Source organism: Mobula hypostoma, chromosome 2 (genome assembly GCF_963921235.1).
Source record: "Mobula hypostoma chromosome 2, sMobHyp1.1, whole genome shotgun sequence".
NCBI lineage: Eukaryota > Metazoa > Chordata > Chondrichthyes > Myliobatiformes > Myliobatidae > Mobula > Mobula hypostoma.
In genome coordinates, this window is record NC_086098.1 from 242,379,832 (window position 1) to 242,406,308 (window position 26,477).

General features: G+C 53.9%; 1 protein-coding gene across 2 annotated transcripts; it reads right to left on the reverse strand.

Annotated features, from left to right (window-relative positions):
• Positions 1 to 47: 47 nt before the first annotated feature.
• Positions 48 to 25,406, reverse strand: LOC134343006 (protein ENTREP3-like). 2 transcript variants are annotated; one of them, XM_063041806.1, is made up of 12 exons: positions 24,378 to 25,406; positions 17,107 to 17,163; positions 15,353 to 15,463; positions 14,750 to 14,890; positions 13,268 to 13,375; positions 12,687 to 12,847; positions 12,495 to 12,594; positions 12,120 to 12,204; positions 11,517 to 11,990; positions 7,462 to 7,521; positions 3,430 to 3,731; positions 48 to 526 (listed from the first exon to the last, which is right to left on the reverse strand). In XM_063041806.1, exons 1-12 carry the CDS (start codon positions 24,594 to 24,596, stop codon positions 341 to 343), a joined length of 2,004 nt encoding a protein of 667 aa, XP_062897876.1. In that variant the 5' UTR covers positions 24,597 to 25,406; the 3' UTR covers positions 48 to 340. The 2 variants fall into 2 exon arrangements, with proteins under 2 accessions (XP_062897876.1, XP_062897877.1); XM_063041807.1 differs by lacking the exon at positions 15,353 to 15,463.
• Positions 25,407 to 26,477: the final 1,071 nt, after the last annotated feature.

Genomic DNA, 26,477 nt, shown 5'->3' on the forward strand with positions numbered 1-26,477 from the left:
TCAGATACCCCTCCCCTCCCGCCCCCATTCAAATACCCCTTCCGGGGCAAGCGGTGAGCCGTCTGGAGTATAAACCCTCCCCTATTTACATGGGCATCATGCAGGTCTGGAAAGTGTCGGCCAAACCCCTTACCCACCCTGTCCAATCATGGAGGACTCGGGGGGAAGAGGGGAGCAGCCAGCAGCAGGAAGCTCCCCATTTATAAATCCCACTCCCTCCCACAACATATCCCCAGCTGGGATGCCATGGGCGAAGATGTCCTCCAAGTCTTCGTTGATCGACCCAGCACCCATCACCCAGGATTACAGGAGATGGTGAGGTGTGGGGAGGGGGCAGCTGTCAAAGGACAGTCTCCCGGTAGACGCCGATCAGACTGTGAGGGCGGCTGCCCTCCAGCGCGCCAGCCGAGAAGAGACGGTGCATGCTGGAGGCCGAGGAATTGATATCTCCACAGCTCTGAAGGTGGAGGCTTTCCTGGTGCATCAGATGCTGCCTCCCACTGGCTATTCCCAGGCTCCGGAATACCTGTGGGGAGAGGTGGGGACAAGCCAGGGATTGGGGGGGGAACAGGGTGTGGGGGGGGAAATATCAAACACAAGTGAAGCTCCCTTCCATCACACACTTCCAGGGTCAGACACAGAGTGAAGCTCCCTCTACACTGTCCCATCACACACTCCCGGGGTCAGACACAACGTGGAGCTCCCTCTACACCGTCCCATCACACACTCCCGGGGTCAGACACAGAATGAAGCTCCCTCCACACTGTCCCATCACACACTCCTGGGGTCAGACACAGAGTGAAGCTCCCTCTGCACCATCCCATCACACACTCCCAGGGTCAGACACACAGAGTGAAGCTCCCTCTACACTGACCCATCACACACTCCTGGGGTCAGACACAGAGTGAAGCTCCCTCTACACCGTCCCATCACACACTCCCGGGGTCAGACACAGAGTGAAGCTCCCTCTACACTGTCCCATCACACACTCCCGGGGTCAGACACAGAGTGAAGCTCCCTCTACACTGTCCCATCACACACTCCCGGGGACAGACACCAGGGGTGGCGAAGCCTTTTAAGATTGTGCGCCTAAGTTGACGATAATCTATCAAATTCTCTCATGCGCCACGGTAATTTTGAGCAACGATCATCATTGTTGATCTGTTGATCAACAGTGATCTATTGTTGCCGGTACAATCTTCTGTGCGGTGCTGTGCTGGGGCAATGGCATCAACATGGGTGATGCCAACAGGCTCAATAAACTGATTAGAAAGGTTGGCTCTGTTATAGGAGTCAGATTGGACACACTGGAGACTGTGATTGAACAAAGGACCCTATGGAAAATCCTGGCAATTCTGGACAACGTTTCTCGCCCTCTGCATGCCACCTAGGCTGAAAAGGGGAGCACTTTTAGTAATAGACTAAGACAACTGCGCTGCTCCAAACTGTACCACGTGAAGTCATTCTTACCCTCGGCCATTAGGCTGTATAGTACGTCAGCCTATAGCCGAGGAAGTGGCTGTTTGAGGTAACTTATTTTTTATTCTTTCTTAATTCTCTTCTAATACTGGTATAAACTGTGTACTTGTAATGCTACTGTGACACTGTAATTTTCTTTGGAATCAATAATGTATCTATATATCATTGATTAATGAATTAGTAGCAATAATTATGGACATTTTTAATGAAAAAGGATGAGTCCTGTTGCTTATTTACATTAATTCATTGTTTCACTGTTAATAAAAGTGTAACAGAGACAGATTTAAATAATTGACGCATTCACCAGGAAATCTGCAGTTGCTGGAAATTCAAGCAACACACACAAAAAATGCTGGTGAATCCAGGCAGCATCTATGGGAAGAGGTACAGTCGACGTTTCAGGCCGAGACCCTTCATCAGGGCTAACTGAAAGAAGAGATAGTAAGAGATTTGAAAGTGGGAGGGGGAGATCTGAAATGATAGGAGAAGACGAGAGGGGAGGGGTGGATCTAAGAGCTGGAGAAGGGAGAGGATCATGGGACGGGAAGCCTGGGGAGAAAGAGAGGGGGTCCCGGCCCGAAACGTCAACTGTACCTCTTCCTTTAAATAATTGAAGCAGTTTAGAAAAATGATTCAAAAATTATCAGTGTTATTTTGACAGGAACAATTGAAATCTAGCATACTTTCTCAATAGTAATGTTAATGTAGCAGTATACTGATCGTACACCTTGTCTGTGAGTATTTCAGAATGTTTAATCAAACCTCAGGAGGGAGGCACACACTGGGAATCGTCTGCTGATGATTGTGCAGTATTGCGAGGAGTTTCATGCCCCATATCTGAGAAAGGATGTGCTGGCTTGGAGAGGGTCAGAGGAGATTTACAAGAATGATGCCTGGAATGAAAGGGTTAATGTATGAGGAGCATTTGATGGCTCTGGGCCTGTACTCACTGGAGTTCAGAAGAATGGGAAGCGGGGCGCGGGAATCTCACTGAAACCCATCAAATACCGAAAGGCCTAGATAGAGTGGACATGGGCAAGATATCTCCAATAGTGGGGGAGTGTAGGACCAGAGAGCACAGCCTCAGAATATAAGGACACCCCTTTAGAACAGAGCTGAGGAGGAATTTCTTCAGGTGGTGAACCTGTGGGATTCATTGTCCCGTACGGCTGTGGAGGCCAGGTCATTTAAAGTGGAGGTTGATATGTTTTTGATTAGTAAGGGTTACAGGGAGAAGGCCGGAAAATGGGGTTGGGAAGGATAATGAATCAGTGACGATGGAATGTTGGATCAGACTCGATGGGCTGAATGGCCTAATTCTGCTCCTGTGTCTTAAATGTCCCTGCAACCAATCAGCTGGCATGACACAATTCCTGTGAAAACATCATAAATCATCATGGTTGTAAAAGGAGTAATTCACTGCTTCATTCAGCAGTAAAGATAATCATTATGTATCTTTTTATTATGGATGGGGTTTAAAGAATCGAGGAGAGTCACTGCAGAAGAGATTCTGCAGAAGCTGGATACCGTGAGAAACACACGCAAAACGCTGGAGGAACTCAGCAGGTCAGGCAGCCTCTAGGAAATGAATAAACAGTCGGCGTTTCAGGCCGGGACCCTTCATCAGATGCCGTTGACTGTTTATTCATCTCCACAGATGCTGCCTGACCTGCTGAGTTGTTGCAGCATTTTTTTGTGTGTTACTGATTGGTTTATTATTGTTCAGTGTACTGTGATACCGTGACAGGAGAGACTGCAAAGGCCGGGATCTGGAGCAACACACAATCTGCTGGAGGGACTCAGTGGATTGAGCAGCATCCACAGATGCTGCCTGACCTGCCGTGTTCTTCCAGCGTTTTGTACGTGTGCCATAGGGTTCGCCACCTCTGCTTCCCACCACCCTATCAAACACCCTCCGGCTCCCGACCCTGGTTTCCGAGCCAGGCTCACCTGCTCGGAGCCGCTGCCCGCCCGGCCTCTGTTGAGCCACCGCTTGCCGGCTGCGGGCCCCGGGTCCCCGGGGCCGTGCTCCGCCGCCAGGTTGCGCTTGGAGCGCTGCAGGAAGCGTGCCACCAGCACCCGGGTGCCCCGGCACACCTTCAGGTCACCCAGCGAGCGGGTGCCGTCCTTGCACAGCGCCCGCGGTGCCTTCCCCTTGCCCGCCGGCCTGCGCCGGGAGCCCACTAGCCGGCGCAGCAACTCGGGGGTGGCGTGCCGTGATCCTGGTAGCAGACATGCTTCAGAGCAGGGGGCTGTGGAGAGAACGGTGGGGGGGGGGTGTAGGTGGGAGGGGAAGAGTACATCCAGTTAATGAGAATCTGCTCTCCAACCACAACTCCTTCCCTGAACTCACCTCCTGGACCCTGCAGAAACCAGGCCCCAGGCTTTAGGCCCATAGTGGGCCGCACAGAGCCTGGGGACAGTGGTGACTCCCCTCCAACTCCTGATCGAGAGGTGGAGGGTGCCTTCTGGGTTTTGTCCCCTGCGGCCATCCAGCCACATCTTGGCCTCACATACTCTCCCCTCCCTGCTTCTGCCCCCATGCTTGGGAGTGAGTCCTCATTTCCAGCCCCCTCTCAGTCCTTGGGGAGCAAATCTGCCTGCATTCCCAGCCGGATTATTGAGAAAAACACAAGATTGCCAGTGAAACCCCATTGCTCACATCCAGGCCTCCAGAACACCTTGTTTTGCACCCAAGTCTCGTCTTTTTTCCTCTTTCTCTCTCTTCACCACATTTCTTTGTTTCTTTATTTAGTGATAAATGGCAGAGTAAACCCTTCTGGCCTTTCGATCCATGTTGCCCCCAGCAACCCCTGACAAACCTGATTAACTCCAACAAACCCGATTAATCCTAACCTAGTCACGGGAAAATTTAAAATGACTAATTAACCTACCCGGTACGCCTTTGGACTGTGGGAGGAAACGGGAGCACCCTGGGAAAACGCACGTGTTCCACAGGGAGGATGGTGCCAGAATCGAACTCTGAACTCCGGGACGCATCGAGCTATAATAGAGTCGTGCTAACTGCTACACTACCGTGGCACCTTGTTTCATTCATATTCCGTGCGCTAGCTGTACCCACGTGTCTGTGAAGCTGGTGCGAGCGACTCTTTCCCTCGTACCCTGCCTGAGCTCATGTCTGAAATCTCCGTTTGGTCTCCCAACCGAACTCCTGGGCTGGCCCGAGGGAAAAGATTCTGACTGTCCATCCTGACAATGCCTCCGATAACTTATAAACTTCTACCAGGTCTCCACTTACCCTCCAGAGAAAACAACCCAGGTTTGTCCACCCTCTCCTTATAGCTCGCACCCTCCAGCCCAGGGAGTGTCCTGGTGAACCTGGTCACTTTAGAACTGAGGTGAGGAGAAATCTGCAGATGCTGGAATTTCTAGCAACACACACAAAAATTGCTGGTGAACGCAGCAGGCCAGGCAGCATCGATAGGGAACTTTAGCGAAGGAAAAGTGGGGGACAGATACCAGTATAGGCTTGGAACATGGATTGTTCCACAAAGCCAACAAAGAAGATGGCAGTGTGACGCTGCGCTCAGCCTCTCTGGTGAAATGATATCGTATTTGTTAAATAGGGGCCGTGGACAATTCTGATTTGATGGAGACAGCCATGAGAGCACAGAGGAACATCTGGAGTAACTTCTGAAATTCCTGGTTCACTGCCGCTGCTACTGTGCGATCGAGAATCTCCGGAGGGAAGGCCCCAAGATCCTCGGCTTTGCCTGCTGCTGGTGGCCGGGGCTGTTCGGCAGAGATGGTGCTCGGTGCTCGGTGTCGGAGGGCTGGTCGGAGCTCGAAGTTTTCGGACGACTCAGTGTCAGGCATGGCAGGGAGAGTTTTCTTCCTTCTCCCGTCTGTGTGAGATGTGGGACTTTCGAGAGACTTTGAACTTTTTTACCGTGCTCATGGCCTGTTCTTCATCAAGTTACGGAACTGCTTGCACTATTGTAACTATATGTTATAATTATGTGGTTTTTGTCAGTTTTTCAGTCTTGGTCTGTCCTGTGTTTCTGTGATATCACACTGGAGGAACGTTGTATCATTTCTTAATGCATGCATTACTAAATGACAATAAAAGAGGACTGCGTGTGCTCATAATCTAATCTAATCTAAAGGCAGGCATAGCTGGGACCCATACAGGTGCCCATGGCTACACCTTTAGTTTGGAAGAAGTGGGAGGAGCCAAAGGTGAAATATATATATATCCTATAGATGCTGCCTGACCTACTGTGTTCACCTGACAACCAAGTACAGCTCCTGACCTTCACACGGGGTGGTTGAGCCTGCCAGAACTGTTTGAACTTCAGGAGAAGGGGCAAGGGTGTGTTACTGATGCCCTTGGGCAGATGGGGCTCATCAGGCGTAGCTGACAGCCGATCCAGGAGAAGGAAAACTCTGATCTCAAACCTCCGCTGCCTTGTGGCTTTACCCACTCATGGGGAGGTCTTTGGGAGTGAACCCCAAGAGAAAGCCTGGGAGCTGGAGTCCCTGAGCCCTTACGTTGAGTTCAACGCTGACTGGCAGCTCCTTCGACACCACTGGTGCCAAACTGTGTCGGTCTCTGCTCTTCTTTTGGATGGAGAGGGGGAGCCTGCTGCACGGGCAACAGCTTGCTCTCCGTATCGTACTGCCCTGGCTTGCGTATCACATAGACAGCCCGAAGGTAATGACCATGGTTGACCCTGACCCCTCAATAAACTCTGAACACAATCTACAGTATGTACTGCCTCAGCTCACTGAGACTCCTGAGGCTGCACTTAACAAATCCGCCACCCCTACCAACTGGAGTGACAAGGACAGGGAAGCTGACCTCCAAGTCACATGATACACCGACTTGGAAATATATGCTTGTTTCCTCGTTTCTTCACTGTCAATGGATCAAAACCCTGGATCTCTCTCCCTTTGGATCCGCCCACCCCTCATGGACTGCAGTGGGTCAAGAATGCACCTCATCACCACCCGACATCCCTATAGGACAGGGACGAGGAGGAATTTCTTTAGCTAGAGGGTGGTGAATCTGTGGAATTCATCGTCACAGGCGGCTGTGGAGACCAAGTTGCTGGGTGTGCTTAAAGCAGGGATTGATAGGTTCTTGATTAGTTAGGGCGTCATCAAAGTTTATGGGGAGAACGCAGGAGAGTGGGGTTGAGACGAGATTGAATGACAGAGCGGACTGGGGCCAAGTGGTCAAATGTTTAAAAAAGAAGAAATTCACCAAAGATGTTGCCTGGGATGGAACTGTTCAGTTACAATGAGAAATCACGGAGGGTGTGTCTCTTCTTCCTGGAGCAGAGGAGATTAAGGGAAGACATGTCCAGCGTACATAAAGTGAAGAGGGGTTAAAGTTAAAGTCTGTCCCGAGACTTGTGGCTCATCAGGCTGGAGTTTATGCTGGTTTCTGTTGTGTGAAGCGACTGAGAGTATGAGACTCCCCCACCCTGGATAGGACGCCAGTCTGTCACGAGGTTAACCCTCAGCATTTTCAGCTGGGTGGCCGAGACTCGAACCCACAACCTTCAGATCGTGAGCCCAACGTCCTAACCACTTGGCCACGCACAGATAGATAGAATAGACTGCAGGAAAATACTCCCCAGATCAAAGGGAAATAAAACTGAAGGACACGGATTTAAGAAAAAGAGGACGGGATTGTTGGAAAAAGAACACTTGATTAAACAAGGTACAGCCCAGGTGTTGCTGGATGGGATTAATACAGTTGGGTGCCCACTGGTTGAAGTGGACTAGATGGGCTGAATGGCCTGTGTTTCTGCTGTGTGATGATATTACATCTACCATGTCACTCTTACTGATCCTCCCTGTTGCTGTCGGAAGAGTTCAGGATTTGTCCAGGTAGGTATTCTCTGCAGATGTCAGGAACTTGGAGGAGTGGGGTTTGGGGCACTGCTGGTGGGGTGGTTCAGTGCCCAGAGATGGGGGATGCAAGGGACCCCAGAATCCTGAGACCAGTCTTACCTGTGTCGGTTGAAGTCTGAGATGTGACGTCCTCTGGAGTTTTTGACCTCCTGGTTACATCTGGAAATAAATCAAGAATGGTTTATTGAAGCAATATGTTCTCATTACCACCACCCGCCCCCCCCCCAGCCGTCTACTGGTCCCAGACACCCTCAGAGCACAAGGGGACACTTTATTTGTCACATCTACATTGAACCATACGTAAAGTGAAATGGGTCACTGACATCGACAGTCAACACAGTCCGAGGATGCGCTGGGGGCAGCCTGCAAGTGTCACTGTGCTTCCAGTGCCAATGTAGAAAGCCCACAATTACTAACCTTAACCCATACTGTGGGAGGAAACCAGAGCACCTGGAAGAAACCTACACGGTCACGAGGAAAACATACAAACTCCTTGCAGAGGGCAGCAGAAATTGTAAAGCGATTGTGCTAACCATGAAACTACTGTGCTGCCCTAAGCTTATATAACTTGTTTGTCTTTGTAATGCACTCTGCTGCTGCATTTGTACCCTGTGTACGTGTGGCCCTGACCATGAACTTGACCCTCTCACCCCCTTTACATATCAAAGGCCAGCGCTGACAGTGCTTACTGTTGCTTCTTATCTCTCTCCAGCAGCTGTCTGCTATCTTCACACTCCCTTCTGCCACCTCCCTGCATCTGCTATCTCTCTCTCTCCTGTGCCTTCATTGCTCGTCCAATTGCCACTGTCTCCCAAGTTCATCCCTTTCTCCTCCATTGCACCACGTGCCCATCATCCTTCACCCCTCCATGGTCTTCCAATCACCCATAGCCCTGTCTCACAACACCCCCTCTCCTCCCTGTGCCGGCTACCTCCCCCTCTCCATTCTCAGTCCTGACACAGGGTTTCAAATCAAAGCATCAGCAATTCCCACAGAAGCTGCTTGATCCACTGATTTCCTTCAAAAGGCTGTCTGCATGGACTTTGGGCTTATTTTTATTCTAATTCTGTAAAGAATGCACAAGAAGGTACAGGAGCCAGATTCAGGAACAGTCATTACCCCATAACCACCAACCCTTGAACCAAATGAGATAACTTCACTTAACCCATAAATTGAAATGCTCCCACAACCCAAGGACTAACTTTCGAGGACTCCTCATCCCATGTTCTCAATATTTAATGCTTATTTATTATTCTTTTTGAATTTGCTCAATTTGTTGCCTTCCGCCCAAGTTGGGGTGGTCTTTCAAATCTCTTACTCACTCTTCCTTCAGTTAGTCCTGACGAAGGGTCTCGGCCTGAAACGTCGACCGTACCTCTTCCTAGAGATGCTGCCTGACCTGCTGCGTTCACCAGCAACATTGAAGTGTGCTGCTTGAACTTCCAGCATCTGCAGAATTCCTGTTGTTTGGGGTGGTCTTTCCGTTATGAATGTTGGATTTATTGCGTATGCCCACAAGAAAATGAATCTCGGGGTTGTAGATAATAAATTTACTTTGAACGTTGATTTCTGTTTAATTGATGCTTTTTCTTGTGCGTGCTGTTTATGATGCGCCTGTGATGCTGCTGAAAGTTTCACAATACACCTGTGCGTACACGGACTTGTGTACGTGACAGTGAGTTCGACTCTTGTGTCCACGTGTGTATTCAGCCCGTGACCATAAGAAACCGCAGAGAGTTGTGGACACAGCTCAGCACATCACAGAAACCAGCCTCCCCTCTGTGGACTCTGTCTTCCCTTCCCACTATCTCAGTTAGGCAGCCAGCAGAATCAAAGACCCCACCCACCCCAGAAATTCCCTCTCCCATCGGCAAGAAGATACAAACGCTTCAAAGCACGTAACACCAGGCTCAAGGACGGCTCCTATCTTTTTTTTGTAAATTTTTAAATTCAATTTTCAAATTTAATTACATAGAATAATATCTACCCTCCCCCTCCCCTTAACCCTTCCCTCGGTAACATACCCTTACCTAAAAAAAAGAGGAAAAAAACAGAAAAAAGAAGAAACGGCTCCTATTATTGAACGGTCCCCTAGTGTGGCAAGGTAAACTCCTGACCTCACATTAAAGCATTGAACAAGGTTGAGACGTCGAGGCGAGTGTGAAAGGCAGGCAAGAGTTCCAGTCCCGACTGCCTTGCTCTTGCTCGCTGCCGGAGATGGCGTTTGCGAGCAGCGTATCTCTGTGGCAGCGGGTACGGGTATACCTCTCTGCCTCCTGTGGCGCCCCTCCCTTTCAGTGAATGTCAGTTGGCATCATAGGGTGGTATCGTGGTTCTGCGTTTATGGATCGGACTATTGCGTTGATGGACTGTGGACCTTTCCGGACTTATTCAGACCCTTGGTTTCTATATTCTGTGCTTTTTAATTGCCCCGTCCTTTTCCATTGCGTTGTGTTTAGGAGTTGATGATACATTATTTTTTTTTGCGGGGAGGGGTTGTTTTTGAGGGCCGATTTTCCTGTCGGGTTTTGTGCAAGGGGAGGGGGTTTGGGGGTTGATGATCAGGATGTTTTTTTTGTGCCGGGAGGGGGGGGGGTTGATGTTTCTCTCTAAATGCCTTTTGTGTTCTTTCTTGATTTTGTGGCTATTTGGAGAAGACAAATTTCAAAGTTCTATATGGATACACACTTTGATAAAAAAAAATGACCCCTTGAACCTTTGACAATCTCCCTGGCCGTGGCCCTTGTACCTTATTGTCTGCCTGCACTGAACTTTCTCTGCAACTGCAACATTTTATTCTGCTGTTGCTTTCCCTTGAAATGCTCTTGAAGAATTGATCTGTATGGATAACGTGCAAAAGTTTTTCACTGTGCACGTGATGATAATAAGATTAGCTTTATTTGTCACATGGACATTGAAGCACACGGTGAAATATGCTGTTTGTGTCAGCTCAAATCACACTATACTTTTCTATGTAAACAGTTGCCTGTCACGATATAGTGACAGGTGTAGACACCGGCGGCGCTAGCGGACCAATTCTGGAGCCCCGCCCCTTCCCGGAGCGCCCCCTGCAGGCCGAGGGAAGGCAACGCTCACATGGCTCCGCCCTCGTCCCGTAACTCCTCCTCAAGTCCTGTCCCCAGCTCCGGAATGCCCGCTGCGCGAAAATCACCTGCGCCCATCCTGGTCACGCCCCACTCCCTCGTTTGCTCCGCACCTACTATGTTCCACCCCGACTCCATCCCGGCCCCTCCTCAACCCCACCCTTCATCTGGACCCGCACTTTTCAAACAGTCCTCGACCCAACCCCACCCCCTCCCTTCAAACCCGTTCTCTGACTCCCCTCACCCCACCGTCCCTGCCCTGCCTAACCCCGACATTCTAATTCCGCCCCCTATCTCGTCCCAACCCAGCTAACCTACCCTCCAGCCCCACCACTTGCCTCGCCTTGCCCCTTTCTTTCCGCTCCCCTACCCCTCCCCTCTCCCTCTCCGCTCCCTCCTCCCCCCTCCCCTCCTTCCTCCCCCTCCCCTCCCCTCCTCCCTCCCCCTCCCCTCCCCTCCTCCCTCCCCTCCCCTCCTCCCTCCTTCCCTCCTCCCATCCTCTCCTCCTCCCCCCCCTCCCCTCCTCCTCTCCCCTCCCCCTCCTCCTCTCCCTTCCCCCTCCTCCTCTCCCTCTCCCCCTCCTCCTCCCCTCCCCTCTTCCTCTCCCCTCCCCCTCTCCCTCCTCTCCCCTCCCCCTCCTCCTCTCCCCTCCCCCCCTCCCCTCCCCTCCTCCTCTCCCTCTCCCTCTCCCCCTCCCCCTCCCCTTCCCCCTTCCCCTCCCTCTCCCCCTTCCCCTCCCTCTCCCCCTCTCCCCCTCCCCTCCCTCTCCCCCTCCCTCTCCCCTCACCCTTCTCTCCCCCTCCCCCTCCCTCTCCCCCCTCCCCCTCCCCCCCTCCCCCTCTCCCTCCCTCCCCTCCCCCTCTCCCTCCCCCCCTCCCCCTCCCCCTCCCCTCCCCCTCATCCTCCCCTCCCCCTCCCCTCCCCTCCCTTCCTCCAAACTTGTTCCCAGCCCCGCCTCCTGCTCCTGCCCCTCCCCCTTTCTCCGGTCCAGCCCCTTCCCTACCCACCGGCCAGCCCCGCCCTCTGCCCCGCCCTTTCTTCATCACTTACCCGCATCCCCCGGCACGAAGATTCCGGGGTCGCTGTTGGACCTGGTGACTCGCGTCGACTGCAGACTGGCGGCTGGAGTGGGCGGCCGGGACTGCTCACTGTGCCTGCGGCGCCGGGCGGCGGGGCTGGCATCGGCCACTCCCAGCCCGTGGGCGTCCGGCCGCTCTCGCAGCCTGTCCTCGTTCGGAGCCGGGGAGCCGGCCGTCTCCAGCCTCAGGCAGCTGCGGGTGAGCCCGTCCTGGTCGGAAGGAGGCCCGAGCCCGGGCGCGGGGCTGTGATGCTGCGGGGTGCTGCAGGAGAAGGAACGCCGGCTGCGGCCGCAGGGGCTGGCGCTGACCGGGCATGGATCAGTCCCCATCCCAGGTGCCGGCCGCAACCCTCCCACTCCCATTAGGCACGAGTCCTCGGAGCAGCTGCTGTCGTCTGGGATGTCGATGATCTCGGACATCATAAGGGAACCGCTGTCTATGGAACCTGGGGCGGGGGTGGGGTGTAAGAAGAGGGTGGTTAGGGCCGGTGGTGGGAGGCCCCGCGACCCGATGAGGGGAAGGGGTGCGGCAAAGTTGGGGGAGTTCAGGTCAGAGGGGTGGGGGGTCGGGTTACCTTCTCCGCTGAAAGCTGTGGAGAGAATTTGCTCACAGAAACTGGAGTTGGAGATCTCAGTGAGTTGGTGATCAAAGTCCGTCGTCTGTGGGGGTGGGGGGAATGAGGGAGGGGGTGGGATGGGGAGAGGAGGTGGACGAACAGTAGGAGAGTGAGAGAAGTGGGGTGAGAGGGGGAGGTGGTGAGGGTGGAGAGGTGAGGGGCATGGTGGGAGAAGGGGAGGTTGGGGTAGGGGAAGGGGAGAATGTTGTAGGGAAGATGGAAGGGAGGGAGAATGAGAGGGGAGAAAGAGAAAGGGGCAGTCAGCAGTCTGCCTGATACAATGTTGGACCCCCCCCCCCAGAACTTTTACCCCTCCTCATCCCTTCCACCTACCTGGCTGGTTGTTCCGTGTCTGATCACCGTCTCATAGGGAGGAGGGAAGTCGCTGGGGTAGAGGGGCACCGGACTCCCCATCGAGCCGTTGTAGGTGATACTGCAAGAGGAGGGAGAGGGGGGGTGAGATGCGTGTTGGGATGGTGGGGACGATCTCCGCCCCGTCCGGAAGAAGCTGCCGAGGGAGCCTACCTCTGCGCGTCGGTCTCCGAGCTGCAGGTATACTCCGGCGGGTAGTAGGGAGGAGGGGGGACCGGCGGCACAAACTCGTCCGGGTCCGACATGTTCCGCAGGAAGTTCTCCTGGGGCGAGGAACACTCCGGATTTAGGGACCTCGGCCTCTGCGGAACCAGCTGTCGGAACAGGAGACGGTCAGCACTCGACGCTCGCCCCCCGGACTTGCCTTGCCTCTCCTTCCGTCTCTCCCCGCACAGCAGAATCCCCCAGACCAGACAAAGATGAGGGCTGAGTGAACCTCTTCCCTGTCTCTCCCTCCACTCACTCCCTCCATCCCACACCTTCCCTCTCCCTCCCTCCCACACCTTCCCTCTCCCTCTTTCTCCCTCGTCTCTCATTCCTCACTGCCTCTATCCCTCCCTCCCACACCTTCCCTCTCCCCCTTTCTCCCTCCCCTCGTCTCTCATTCCTCACTTTGTCTATCCCTCCCTCCCACACCTTCCCTCTCCCTCTCTCCCCCTTTCTCCCTCCCCCCGTCTCTCATCCCTCACTTCCTCTATCCCACCCACCCCTCGACCCCACCCGGGGACACTCACGATATGCAGCACGTCGACCGCGAACATCTGGATGCAGCAGATGACCGTGGAGAGAGTGCAGATGATGGTGGAGAGGATGCTCAGGCCACACACACTGAACAACAGGTCCTAGGGGGTCGGGCACAAGGAGAGGCCCCGTTACTGCACCCTCAGAAATCACACCCACACCCATTCCCGGCCGGCAGACCCCGTCACCTGCCTTGTCCGACGGTCCTCTGAACGGCGGCGGTCCGCGCAGCCTACGGTGCGCGGTGGAATGGGCAGCGAAAAGGGTTCAACTTCTGCCGCTGTCTGTAATGGGTTTGTACGTTCTCCCCACTCGCCCCCACACATCCCAGAGGTGTACGGTCAGGGTAAGTTGTGGCGGGCTGCCCCCATCGCATCCTCGGACTGTACACTGGACAAATTAAGCTAACCGTTCTCTTGGTGTCGAGACAACAATCTCCTCCCTCAGTGTCAGGAAGCGGGGCGCAGTGCTCGTCGGTCCGTATTAACGGTTACCGAGTTCAGGCGCGTTGGGAGCTTCCAGCGAACAATCGCCTGGCCCAGTCCAGCCACGGAGACGTCGTGACCAAGAACGCTCACCCACACCTCTGTTTTCTCGGGGGGCTGACCCCCTGATGGCCAGTTGATAGCGACGCACCATGGAGAGCATCGTGCCTGGATGCGTCTCCGGTTGGTGCGGCCACCGCTCTGACCCGTGACCGCAAACAATGAACCGCAGAGTTGTGGACACATCACGGAAAGCAGCCTCCCCTCCGTGGACTCTGTCTACACTGCTCACTGCCTCGGTAAAGTGGCCAACACAATCGAAAATCCCACCGATCCCCGGCATTCTTTCTGTCCCCTCTCTCCCAATGGGCGGATGATACCAAAGCCTGGATGCCTCCACCGCCAGGTTCGAGGGCCGCTTCTGACTCAAAGGTGAATTCTTAATCTCCCAGTCTATCTCTTGGGACGTTCTCTGCAACTGTAACACTCTATTCTGCCTTCTGTTTCCCCTACATCGATGTGGTTATGTACGGAATGATCTGAGTGTTTTCATTTACCATCACTCTGACAGTGTGACACTCCCTCAGTCTTTGTATGTGACAATACAAAATGAATCATCGAAATCTTTGTCCTGGGGTGTTCAATCCACACCCCTGCTCATTTGTTCTTGTAACCCCGTCCCGCATGGTCAGAGACCTTACTCGTCTGTCCCCGATCTCAGACACCACCCCCTCCCCTGTCCAGGATAGTTAATCCTCTCAACCCTCCGCGTCTCAGACGGTTAGTCCCCCTTCCCCTCCATTCCGGACCTCAGAGCCTCTTCCCACCCCCGTTCCTGCGTGGTCAGACCCATTTCCTCCCCCTCCCCGGTGCTGGGTCGTCAGTCCCCTCCCCCCTCTATGCCGGACATCAGATTCTTCCCCCCCCCCCTCCCCTGTCTCGAACGGACACTTCTTCTCCCACCCCCCACCCCCCGGACGGCACCCTCACCTTCAGGGCCATTCGGACCGTCTTGCAGTCCTGGAAGTGGTGCAGTTTAAGCAGCTCCCCGAGGGCGCCGCAGAGCTTGGGCCGTTCGCGCTGGGTCACCCGGTCACAGCACATACACAGCCCCTCCCTCTTGAAGCCGATCTGGGCAGGGGACAGGACGGGACGGGAGCGATTAAATATTAAATGCAGCCCAGCAATGGGCCGCTCACACAGGTCATCCCCTACCCTCCATTTCCAAAACTCTCATCCCATCTTCCTCACCTCCCCCGGCCTGTCGCCGTCCCTTGCTCTTCAACAGCCGCCCTCTCCCGCGTTCCTTCCTTCCCCAAACCGCCCCATATCCTCTCCCCCCTTCCTCTTCCCGCTCTCCCCTTCTACCTCCCTCTTCCCCTTTAATCCCCACCTCCCCTTCCCCTCCCCGCAATTCCACTTCCCCTCCCACACACCTCCCCCTCCTCCTTATTGCCCTTTCCCTCTCCCTCTCACCCCTACCCCAACCCTTTACCCCTACACGTGCCCCATCCCCCACGTTTCCTTCTCTCCTCCCCTGCCCCCCCCTCCACTACCCCTTCGCCTCCCCTCCCCATCCCTTTCCACTCTCACCATCTGACAAGCCTCCAGGGCTTTCACCGTCTGAGCGTTCTGACAGGAGAGGATGGAACCGGCCAAACTCAACATCACACACACCACCGACAGCAGGGTGAAGAACGTCACCTGGGACACACATTCAGAGTCATCTCTTCCCAACTACCCGAACCCACATCCACTCCTCCCGCCTCGAACCCCCACTCACTCGTCCCCACCACCTGAACTCCAGTTCCCACCTCCCGAGATCCCCATTCACTCCCCCACCCCCCGAAACCCCAATTCACTCTCCCACCTCCCGAAACCCCCATTCACTCCCCCACCTCCCGAAACCCCCATTCAGTCCCCCACCCCCCGAAACCGCTATTCACTTCCCCCAGCTACCGAAGCCCCCATTCCCCCAACTCCCGAAACCCCCATTCACTCCCCCATCCCCCGAAATCCCCATTCACTCCCTCACCTCCCGAAATCCCAATTCACTCCCCCATCCCCCGAAACCCCCATTCACTCCCCCACCTCCCGAAACCCCCATTCACTCCACACCCCCCGAAACCCCAATTCACTCTCCCACCTCCCGAAACCCCCATTCACTCTCCCGCCTCCCGAAATCCCCATTCACTCCCCCACCCCCCTAAACCCCCATTCGCTCCCCCACCTCCCGAAACCCCCATTCACTCCCCCACCTCCCGAAACCCCCATTCACTCTCCCGCTTCCCGAAACCCCCATTCGCTCCCCCACCTCCCGAAACCCCCATTCACTCCCCACCCCCGAAACCCCCATTCACTCTCCCACCTCCCGAAACCTCCATTCACTCTCCCGCCTCCCGAAACCCCCATTCACTCCCCCACCTCACGAAACCCCCATTCACTCCCCCACCTCCCGAAACCCCCATTCACTCCCCCACCTCCCGAGACCCCCATTCACTCCCCCACCTTCCGAAACTCCAATTCACTCCCCCACCTCCCGAAACCCCCATTCACACCCCCACCTCCCGAAACCCCCATTCACTTCCCCACCTCCGAAACCCCAATTCACTCCTCCACTCCCCGAAATCCCCATTCACTCCCCCACCTTCCGAAACCCCCATTCACTCCCCACTTCCCGAAACCCCAATTCACTCCCCCACCTCCCGAAACGCCATTTCATTCCTTCCCACCCCCAGAAACCCCCATTCACTCCCCACCTCCCGAAACCCCCATTTACTCCCCCACCTTCCGAAACGCTATTTCATTCCTTCCCACCCCCCGAAACCCCCATTCAATCCTCCCCGACTCTCGCAGCCCCCATTCACTCACCCAACATCTCATCACGCCCCGCGCAAAATGTTGTCTGTGTCCCACCCACCGCGTCTGTGGGCCGCGAATGGAACTCCTTGCCCCACGTTGGAGGGGCGGAGAGTGTGGTTAGGGGGAAGAGAGGGATGGGCAGAATTAGGGTGGAGGGTCCATCAATTCGGTGTCCGGGTGGAATTCAGATACCAAATGGAGTCCCAATGCCCCGAAACAGACCAACACCCCCAGGGCAGTGACGAGTGAGGGAGCAAGGAGGATGTTGGGGGGGGGGGTTGGATAGAGGGGAGGATGAGAATGAGGGCAAGATGTTGGGACGAAGGGGTTAGGGGTGAGAAGGGAGTGAGGTTAGGAGGAGGGATGAGTGGTAGGGTACAAGTTGAGTTGGGAGGGTAGTGGTAGACGAGGAAGGTGTGGGAGAAGGAGACAGGTATGGGAGAGTGAGGAATGTACAGGGGGTAAGAGAGGGGGCCTTCACCTACCACCAGGGAGAGCGGCCTCTTCCAGGAAATGACTCCAATCAGCCCCGCTAACAGCACCTGCCGGCAGGAAGGTAGATAATTGGTAACGGGCACCAGGAAAACGTAACCAACGAGAGCTGGGGTTGTTGGAGCGACTCCGCCCCTATCCCCAGCACCCTAGCTCTGGGTTTCAGGAACCCAGACTACCTCCCCTCCCCAAACCTGTGTCAACGAGACCCAGCAGGCTGGGCAGCAGCCGTGCAGGGACGTTTTGTGATGAGTAGGAAGAGGAGGTGTTTAGTGGTACCTACGGTGACGACCACGGATTGGGAGGGCATGAGTGGAACCGGACGGGGGAGATTCACAAATCAGAGGAGCAGGGGGACTTGGGAGTCCTTGTGCAGGATTCCCTAAAGTCGCAAGTTGAGTCAGGAAGGCAAACACAATGTTGTCATTCATTTCGAGAGGACTGGAATGCGAAAGCAAGGATGTCACTCTGGGGGCTAAATAAGGCTCTGGTCAGACTGCGCTTGGAGGATTGTCAGCAGTTTTCGGCCCCTTCCGGGAATGAAAGGGTTCATGTATGAGGGGCGTTTGATGGACATTTACTCGCTGAAGTTTAGAGGAATGAAGGGTGGGGGTGGTGGGGGGAGATCTCAGAGAAATCTATCGAATATTGAAAGGCTTAGACAGTATGGGTGTTTCCTCGGAATAGAGGGGCATCGCTTTAGAACGGAGATGAGGAGGAATTTCTTCAGGCCGGGAGCGGTGAGTCTGTGGTCTGTGGAATTCATTGCCACAGGCAGCTGCGGAGACCACTTCATTGGGTATCTTTACAGCGCAGCTTGATAGGTTTTTGATTAGTAAGGGGGGGGGTCAAAGGTTCTAGGCAAAAGGCTGGAGTATGGGGTTGAGAAGGACAATCAATGACAGAGCAGACACGATGGGCCGAATGGACTAATTCTCCTCCTATGTTGAAAGGTTTTATGGGAGGGGATGAATGGGGGGTGGGAGGAGGAACAAAGGAAAGGAAACATGATCAATAGCCCCCCCCACATTCATGTGCTCCCCCCACCCCCGCAACCCGTTCCAGTCACCCACTCACTCTCTGTGTAAACAAAGAGTTTACCTCGCAAATATCCTTTAACCTTTCTGCCCTCTGAACTTAAACCTGCGCTCTCTCATATTTGTCATTTCTACCTTGGCAGCAACAATTCTGTCTGCCCCTGACAAACAAAAGTACTGTAAGTCACAAAAGCAACAGGCCTGTTCAATGAGGTTGCAGATGTCACAGAAAGAAGCATTCTGGAAAGTCAAACCGATGCAGGACCTGTATTATCAGTGGTCGGTCGAGAGGGGATCACTTGAAAGGGACCCCAGGGGAAACATTTTCAAACATAAGAGAGTGGTGAGTAGAGGGGAAGTGGTTCAGGCAAGTACACTACTATCATTTAAGAGGCTCCTGACAGGTTTGGTAACAGAAACAAATGCTATCAACTGGGGCCAGATGAGTGGGCACTGTTGGCATGGACTGGTTGGGTTGGAGGGTCTGTCCGTGCTGGATTGCTCTATGTCTAGGATCTGAATCAGGATTAATATCACTGGCATATGCCGTGAAATATGTTGTTCTGCGGCAGTGCAATATATAATGATAAAAATTATACATGACAATAATAAATATATAATATTAAATTAAATCAGTTGTGCAAAAAGAGAGCAAAAACTGCGCCGGTGCATACGGTTTTATTGTCTATTCAGAAATCTGAAGGTGGAGGGAGAGAAGCTGTTCCTAAAAAGTTGAGTGTGCGTCATCAGGCTCCCGTCCCTCCTCCCTGACGGTAACAACGAGAAGAGGGCATGTCCCGGGTGAGGGATGCCACGTTTCTGAAGATTGTCTCCATGCTGGGAGGTTAGTGCCCCTGATGGAGCTGGATGAGTTTACAACCCGCTGCAGCTTTAACCTATCCTGTGCCAGTGGTCCCTCAGTACCAGACGGTGATGTAACCAGTCAGACTGATCCCCGTGGTACATCCATGACCTATGACTCTGCCGCCGAGGCAGAAGATACAAAACTGTCATTGCACATACCGCCAGGACCAGCTTGTACCCCACTGTTATGAGACTGTGAACGGATCTCTCATATGCTGAAAGATGGAATCTTGACCTCACAATCTAATTCTTTTGGCAACGCACAAAAAATGCTGGAGGAACTCAGCAAGTCGGGCAGCGTCTATGGACGGGAATAAACAGTCAACATTTCAGCCCAAGACCCTTCATCGAGACTTGGGGTGGGGGCAGAGGCCAGAATAAGGTTGGGAGGGGGAGGAGTACAGGCTGGCAGGTGATAGGTGAGGGGAAAGGTGTGTGGATGGGAGAGGGAGGGATGAATTAAGAAGCTGGGAGGAGACGGGTGGAAAAGGTAAAGAGCTGAAGAAGATGGCACCTGATAGACAAGGAGATGGACCATGGAAGAAAGGGAAGGAGTAGGGAAATCAGGGGGAGGTGAAGGCAGGCGGGAAGTGATAAGAAGGGAAACAGGATGGGGAATGGAAAGCCAGAGAAGGGGGAGTAATTTCCAGAGGTTGGAAAAATCAAATGAATGTTCATGTCATCAGGCCGGAGGCTGCCCAGACGGAACCTTGCACCTAATCGTCTGCGGGCACCGCACTTTCTCTGCAACCGCGACGTTCTGTTCCTCATTCAGTTTCCATTCCCTCTACCACGCTCTGCCAGGAGGCACGCAAAACAAAACCTTTCCTCTGTACCCTATCACATGCAGCAAGAAGACAGGACAATTCCCACTGCCGTCAAACATGCGGAACTTTTTTGTTTCAGGGGAGGAGACAGTAGGATGGATATGGTCAAGCTATGTGTGTGTGTGGGGGGGGGTTAGAGAGGGTGGGGTTCAAAATAAATTTATTATCAAAGTACATAAATGTCATCATATTCGGCCCTGAGATTCATTTTCTTGCGGGCATACTCAGTAAATCCAATAACCGTAACAGAATCAATGGCAGACCGCACACAACACGACAAACAACCAACGTACAAAAGACAACAAACTGTGCGAATGCTTAAGAAAAGAAAGTAAAAACTAATAAGCAATAAATGTCGAGAGCATGAGATGAAGAGTTCCTGACAGTGAGTCGAGAGGGTGTGGGACAGTTCAGTGATGGGGCGAGTGGAGTTATTCTCCCGGTTCAAGAGCCTGATGGCTGAGGGGTAATAACAGCTCCTGAACCTGGTGGTGTGAGATCTGAGGCTCCTGTACCTTCTTCCTGCTGGCAGCAGCAATGAAAGGGCATGGCCTGGGTGGTGAGATCCCTGACAATGGATGCTGGTCTCCTGTGACAGTGCTCCTTGTGGTTGCGTTCAGTGGTGGGGACGGCTTTACCCGTGATGGACCGGGCCGTATCCGCTACTTTGTGCAGATTTTCCTTTCGGGGGCGTTGGTGTTTCCATGCCAGGCTGTGATGCAGCCAGTTAGTCATGCAGTCAGGTGATTTAAAGAGGGTGGGGCCGAAGGGGTGTGGTTTGGAGAAGGTGGGGCTGTATGGACAGTGGTGGTTGAGGAGGGTAGGGGGAGAAGCAGAGGGAGACAGGCAGCCTGGCAAAGTACGATGTGTACGCACTTTTCGCAAAACACTTGACCCCAGAGGCAAATACACAGCAGCCGTACTGTTGGAGTAGATCAAAGGGTCGGCACTACACTGTGGGCCGAAGGGTCTATACCGTGCCCAGCCGTCTGACCCCAGAGATAAAACAGACCGACTCGTTCCATCTCCGCAAACATGAACTCTCCACGCCTACCCCGCCCAGGAGAAAACACGGTGCAACACTCCTTCCCCCTCCCCTACCACAGTTGCAACCCCCCTGGGGGCTGTTACTAGTGCCGGTCGCCGGGTGTGCATTGTTGATGGTTTTTAAAATTGCCTTTCGTTGAGCCCGGGAGCATCGGGGCGACGAGCAACCGGGCGAAATCGCTTCTGCTTCTCCGAACAAAATTAGGACGGAGGCACTGGGGCAGCAAGTTGGAGCCGCTTTGCGGCCCCGATGTTGCCGCTGCGTTGGAGCTAATTATAGAGCCGCGGATGCGGCAGGCTGAATCTCCCAGCCCGAGATTGCATTGCGGCTCAGGTCCCCTGACTCTGCACTCCAATCTGTTTTGTTTTATTTTAACAAATAAGCTTTTATTGTTTTTTTATTATTGATCGGGAGTGAGTGTGCAGGAAGCTAAATGTTTCAAATGTAAGCTGGAGGCCGTGTGTAATTAGAGAGAAGCGGAGAAGAGGGAGGCGATTAAACAGATTACAGAGCAGATACGAAGACTCAAGCAAACACATTAATGCACTTTTCAAGGTGAAATCAGTCCTCGTCACGAGGACACATATACCCAGCGTGCAGCTAAACACCCGTGAAGGGCAGGAACAGCACAGTGAAGTTCCCTCTACACCGTCCCATCACACACTCCCAGGGTGAGACACAGAGTGAAGCTCCCTCTACACCGTCCCATCACACACTCCGGGGGTCAGACACAGAGTGAAGTTCCCTCTACACTGTCCCATCACACACAGAGTGAAGCTCCCTCTACATTGTCCCATCACACACTCTTGGGGTCAGACACAGATTGAAGCTCCCTCTACACTGTCCCATCACACTCTCCCGGGGTCAGACACAGAGTGAAGCTCCCTCTACACCGTCCAATCACACACTCCCGGGGTCAGACACAGAATGAAGCTCCCTCTACACCGTCCCATCACACACGCCCGGGGTCAGACACAGAGTGAAGCTCCCTCTACACCGTCCCATCACACACTCCCGGGGTCAGACACAGAGTGAAGCTCCCTCTACACTGTCCCATCACACACTCCCAGGATCAGACACAGAGTGAAGCTCCCTCTACACTGTCCCATCACACACTCCCGGGGTCAGACACAGAGTGAAGCTCCCTCTACACTGTCCCATCACACACTCCCAGGATCAGACACAGAGTGAAGCTCCCTCTACACTGTCCCATCACACTCTCCCAGGATCAGACACAGAGTGAAGCTCCCTCTACACTGTCCCATCACACACTCCCGGGGTCAGACACAGAGTGAAGCTCCCTCTACACCGTCCCATCACACTCTCCCGGGGTCAGACACAGAGTGAAGCTCCCTCTACACTGTCCCATCACACATGCCCGGAGTCAGACACAGAGTGAAGCTCCCTCTACACTGTCCCATCACACACTCCCAGGGTCAGACACAGAGTGAAGCTCCCTCTACACCGTCCCATCACACACTCCTGGGGTCAGACACAGAGTGAAACTCCCTCTACACCGTCCCATCACACACTCCCGGGGTCAGACACAGAGTGAAGCTCCCTCTACACCGTCCCATCACACACTCCCATGGTCAGACACAGAGTGAAGCTCCCTCTACACTGTCCCATCACACACTTCCGGGGTCAGACACAGAGTGAAGCTCCCTCTACACCATCCCATCACACACTCCCAGGGTCAGACACAGAGTGAAACTCCCTCCACACCGTCCCATCACACACTCCCAGGGTCAGACACAGAGTGAAGCTCCCTCTACACTGTCCCATCACACACTCCCGGGGTCAGACACAGAGTGAAGCTCCCTCTACACCGTCCCATCACACACTCCCGGGGTCAGACACAGAGTGAAGCTCCCTCTACACTATCCTGTCATACACTCCCGGGGTCAGACACAGAGTGAATCTCCCTCTACACCGTCCCATCACACACTCCCGGGGTCAGACACAGAGTGAAGCTCCCTCTACACTGTCCCATCACACACCCTGAAGACAGAAGGAGCTCTGTTAGAAACTGAACTGGATCTCAGAATCTCCACCCCAGGGACCGGTTAGGAGATGGCTCTGTTCGAGGATGAAGAAAATAAATTTCGAGCATCAATTATTCATTTGGCCTTTGCAACTTCAGCATCCATTTCTCGTCAGTACAGGAAGTTCAGAGCAGAATCACTCACATGGGACCTCATTTAACAGTGGAAATGCACTTACACACTGACACACTTACACCAGCATTCAATCCCACATACTGACACACTCACACCGATACACAATCTCACATACTGACACACTTACACACACACACACACACACACACACCGATACACGATCCCACATACTGACATACTCACACGGACACACAATCTCACATACAGATATACAGTACTTACACACACTGACACACACCAGGACTCACACTGACGCACTCACGTGCACTGACACGCTCATGCACACTGATACACTTACACACACTTACACCTTCACAAGCATTGGTGCATTCAGCCGTGCACTCACGCACTCACAGCCACATAATTTCTTTAGTCAGAAGGTGGTGACTCTGAAGAATCATTTGCCACGCATGACTGTGGGGGTCAAGGCATTGGGTATATTTACAGTGGAGGTTGATAGGTTCTTGATTAGGGAAGGTTACAGGGAGAAGATATGAGAAAGGGGTTGGAAGGGAAAATAAATCAGCCATGATGGAATGGCGGACCAGATTCGATGGGCCGAATGGCCCAAATCTGCTCCTATGCTACATCGTCTTTTCAAAAGAAAACTATATTCAATTTTTCACACGTTAACGGACACAATCACACTCACTTTCACACGTACACTCGTCCCTTGGACACAGTCACACACTCCTCAAGCTTGGCAAGCCGTTGCACGCCCACACGTGCTTTCACACTCGTGCTCACACTTGGCATCCACTCACCGAGGGGCAGATCCGGACTCCTGCACATTCACACCCAGACACATGATCACGCGCACTTTCACTCTCACTCGCGTGTTCACGCTTGCACTCAGGCAGGCCGACACCCCTCCCTGGCACGTGGGAGCACGGGGGAGAGGGGGGACCTCACTCATAGGCTGGGCAGAGGGTTTGTGCCCAGGTGAGAGTGAGAGAGGGATGTGGAGGGAAGTGTGAGAGGGAGGGAAAGGCAAGGATGTGGAAGGTGCTAAGGGGAAGGGATTTGGAGGGAGGTGAGCAGCGGGTGGGGAGGGGGTACGTGAGGGAGGGAGGGAGGGATGCAGATGGAAGTGAGGAAGATGTGTGGGAGGAGGAAGATAAGGGTGCATGGAGAGGAGGAACAATGATGACTGGAATGATGTTGGGGTAGGGGTATGGTGGGTGGGGGGAGGGATATTGAGGGAATGGGAGATATGGAGGGATATGGGGTGAGGGAGGGAGACATGGAGGGAAGGGTATGGAGGGAGGGATGGATATGAATGGTGGAGGACATGAGGAAGGTACTCACCGCGAACCCAGCCCAAAAGGGACAGGAGTGCCGGATCTTTGCAGAGTTGGTGATGGCGAGGGCGGCGAAACTGACGGCCACGATCATGGAGCCCAGGGCGATCTGGGTCACTCCCAGAGCCAGCAGAAGCTGCGTCCGGGCCCTTTGCTCCCCCAGCCGGGACAGGCTGCGCGATACGGCGGGGCTCAGGGACGGCAGCGAGTCCGAAGACATTGGCATCGCCTGGCGTGCGGTCACCTCGGGCGCAGCGCCCTAGACTTTCGGCCCAGAGGCCGCAACCCGGAGTCAGTGTGCGGGGTGGGGCGGACTCGGGACGCACCATTCCCTCCCGGAGCAATCTCCTGCCGGGAAAGATCCTGGAGAGACTGCAGCCGGAACATTGGAGTGGGAGGGGGGAAGGAGGGTGGGGAGAGAGGGATGGAGGGAGAGAGAGGGGAGAGGGGGATGGAGGGAGAGAGGGGAGAGGAGGGGGATTGGGAGATGGGTGATGGGGAGAGAGAGATATGAAGTGAGAGAGGGATGAGAAAAAGGAGGAGAGAGAAGGAGAACGGGAAAGAGGGAGAGAGAGATAGGAGAAAGGGGAAGAGGGAGAGAGAGAGGGAATGGGGATTAGAGGGAGAGAAAGAAGATGGGAAGAGCGAGAGGGGTAGGGAAGGGAGTGAGAAGGGGTGGAGAGAAAGGAGAGGGAAGAATGGAGGAAAAAGAGGGAGCTTTGGGGATGTAGTGGGAGAAAGATGTGGATGGAGAGAGGGGCGACGAAGAGGGGGGTGAAGAGAGACGGGGATGAAGATGAAAAGAAGAGAGGATGGAGAGGAGTGCGGAACGAGAAGTGGGAACGGAGAAGGGGTGATGGAAGGTAGGGGCAGGAAATCTGGAGAGGAGGTGGAGGAAGTAGGTTAGGGAGGGAGGGGGAGGGGGGAAGGTCAAGAGCTCCGCGAGGTCCCGGACGAACGGATTGCGCTCCCGGCAGGGGAACCGCGGCCGGGCGGGGGATGGGGACCAAGAGCGGAGCCGCGTCTCTGCACCAGATCGCGGAGCCGCCGCGGCCGCTGACGTAAGGCGGTTGTCAATCAGAGAAGGACCAATCACAACAGGGAGGGAGGAGCGGAGGCGAGGAGAGGGTGAAGAGTGAGGGATCGGAATCTGGTCTATTGTCACCCGCACGTATCGTGAAATTTGTTAACTTTGCGGCAGCAGTTCAATGCAATGCATTCGGACAGATAAGTCCCCGGGGTCTAACGGAATATTCCCCAGGCTGCTCTATGAGGCGAGGGAAGAGATTGCTGAGCCTCTGGCTAGGATCTTTATGTCCTCGTTGTCCATGGGAATGGTACCGGAGGATTGGAGGGAGGCGAATGTTGTCCTCTTGTTCAAAAAAGGTAGTAGGGATAGTCCGGGTAATTATAGACCAGTGAGCCTTACGTCTGTGGTGGGAAAGCTGTTGGAAAAGATTCTTAGAGATAGGATCTATAGGCATTTAGAGAATCATGGTCTGATCAGGGACAGTCAGCATGGCTTTGTGAAGGGCAGATCGTGTCTAACAAGACTGATAGAGTTCTTTGAGGAGGTGACCAGGCATATAGATGAGGGTAGTGCAGTGGATGTGATCTATATGGATTTTAGTAAGGCATTTGACAAGGTTCCACACGGTAGGCTTATTCAGAAAGTTAGAAGGCATGGGATCCAGGGAAGTTTGGCCAGGTGGATTCAGAATTGGCTTGCCTGCAGAAGGCAGAGGGTCGTGGTCGAGGGAGTACATTCAGATTGGAGGATTGTGACTAGTGGTGTCCCACAAGGATCTGTTCTGGGACCTCTACTTTTCGTGATATTTATTAACGACCTGAATGTGGGGGTAGAATGTTCGGGTTGGCAAGTTTGCAGATGACACAAAGGTTGGTGGTGTTGTAGATAGTGTAGAGGATTGTTGAAGATTGCAGAGAGACATTGATAGGATGCAGAAGTGGGCTGAGAAGTGGCAGATGGAGTTCAACCCAGAGAAGTGTGAGCTGGTACACTTTGGAAGGACAAACTCCAAGGCAGAGTAGAAAGTAAATGGCAGGATACTTGGTAGTGTGGAGGAGCAGAGGGATCTGGGGGTAC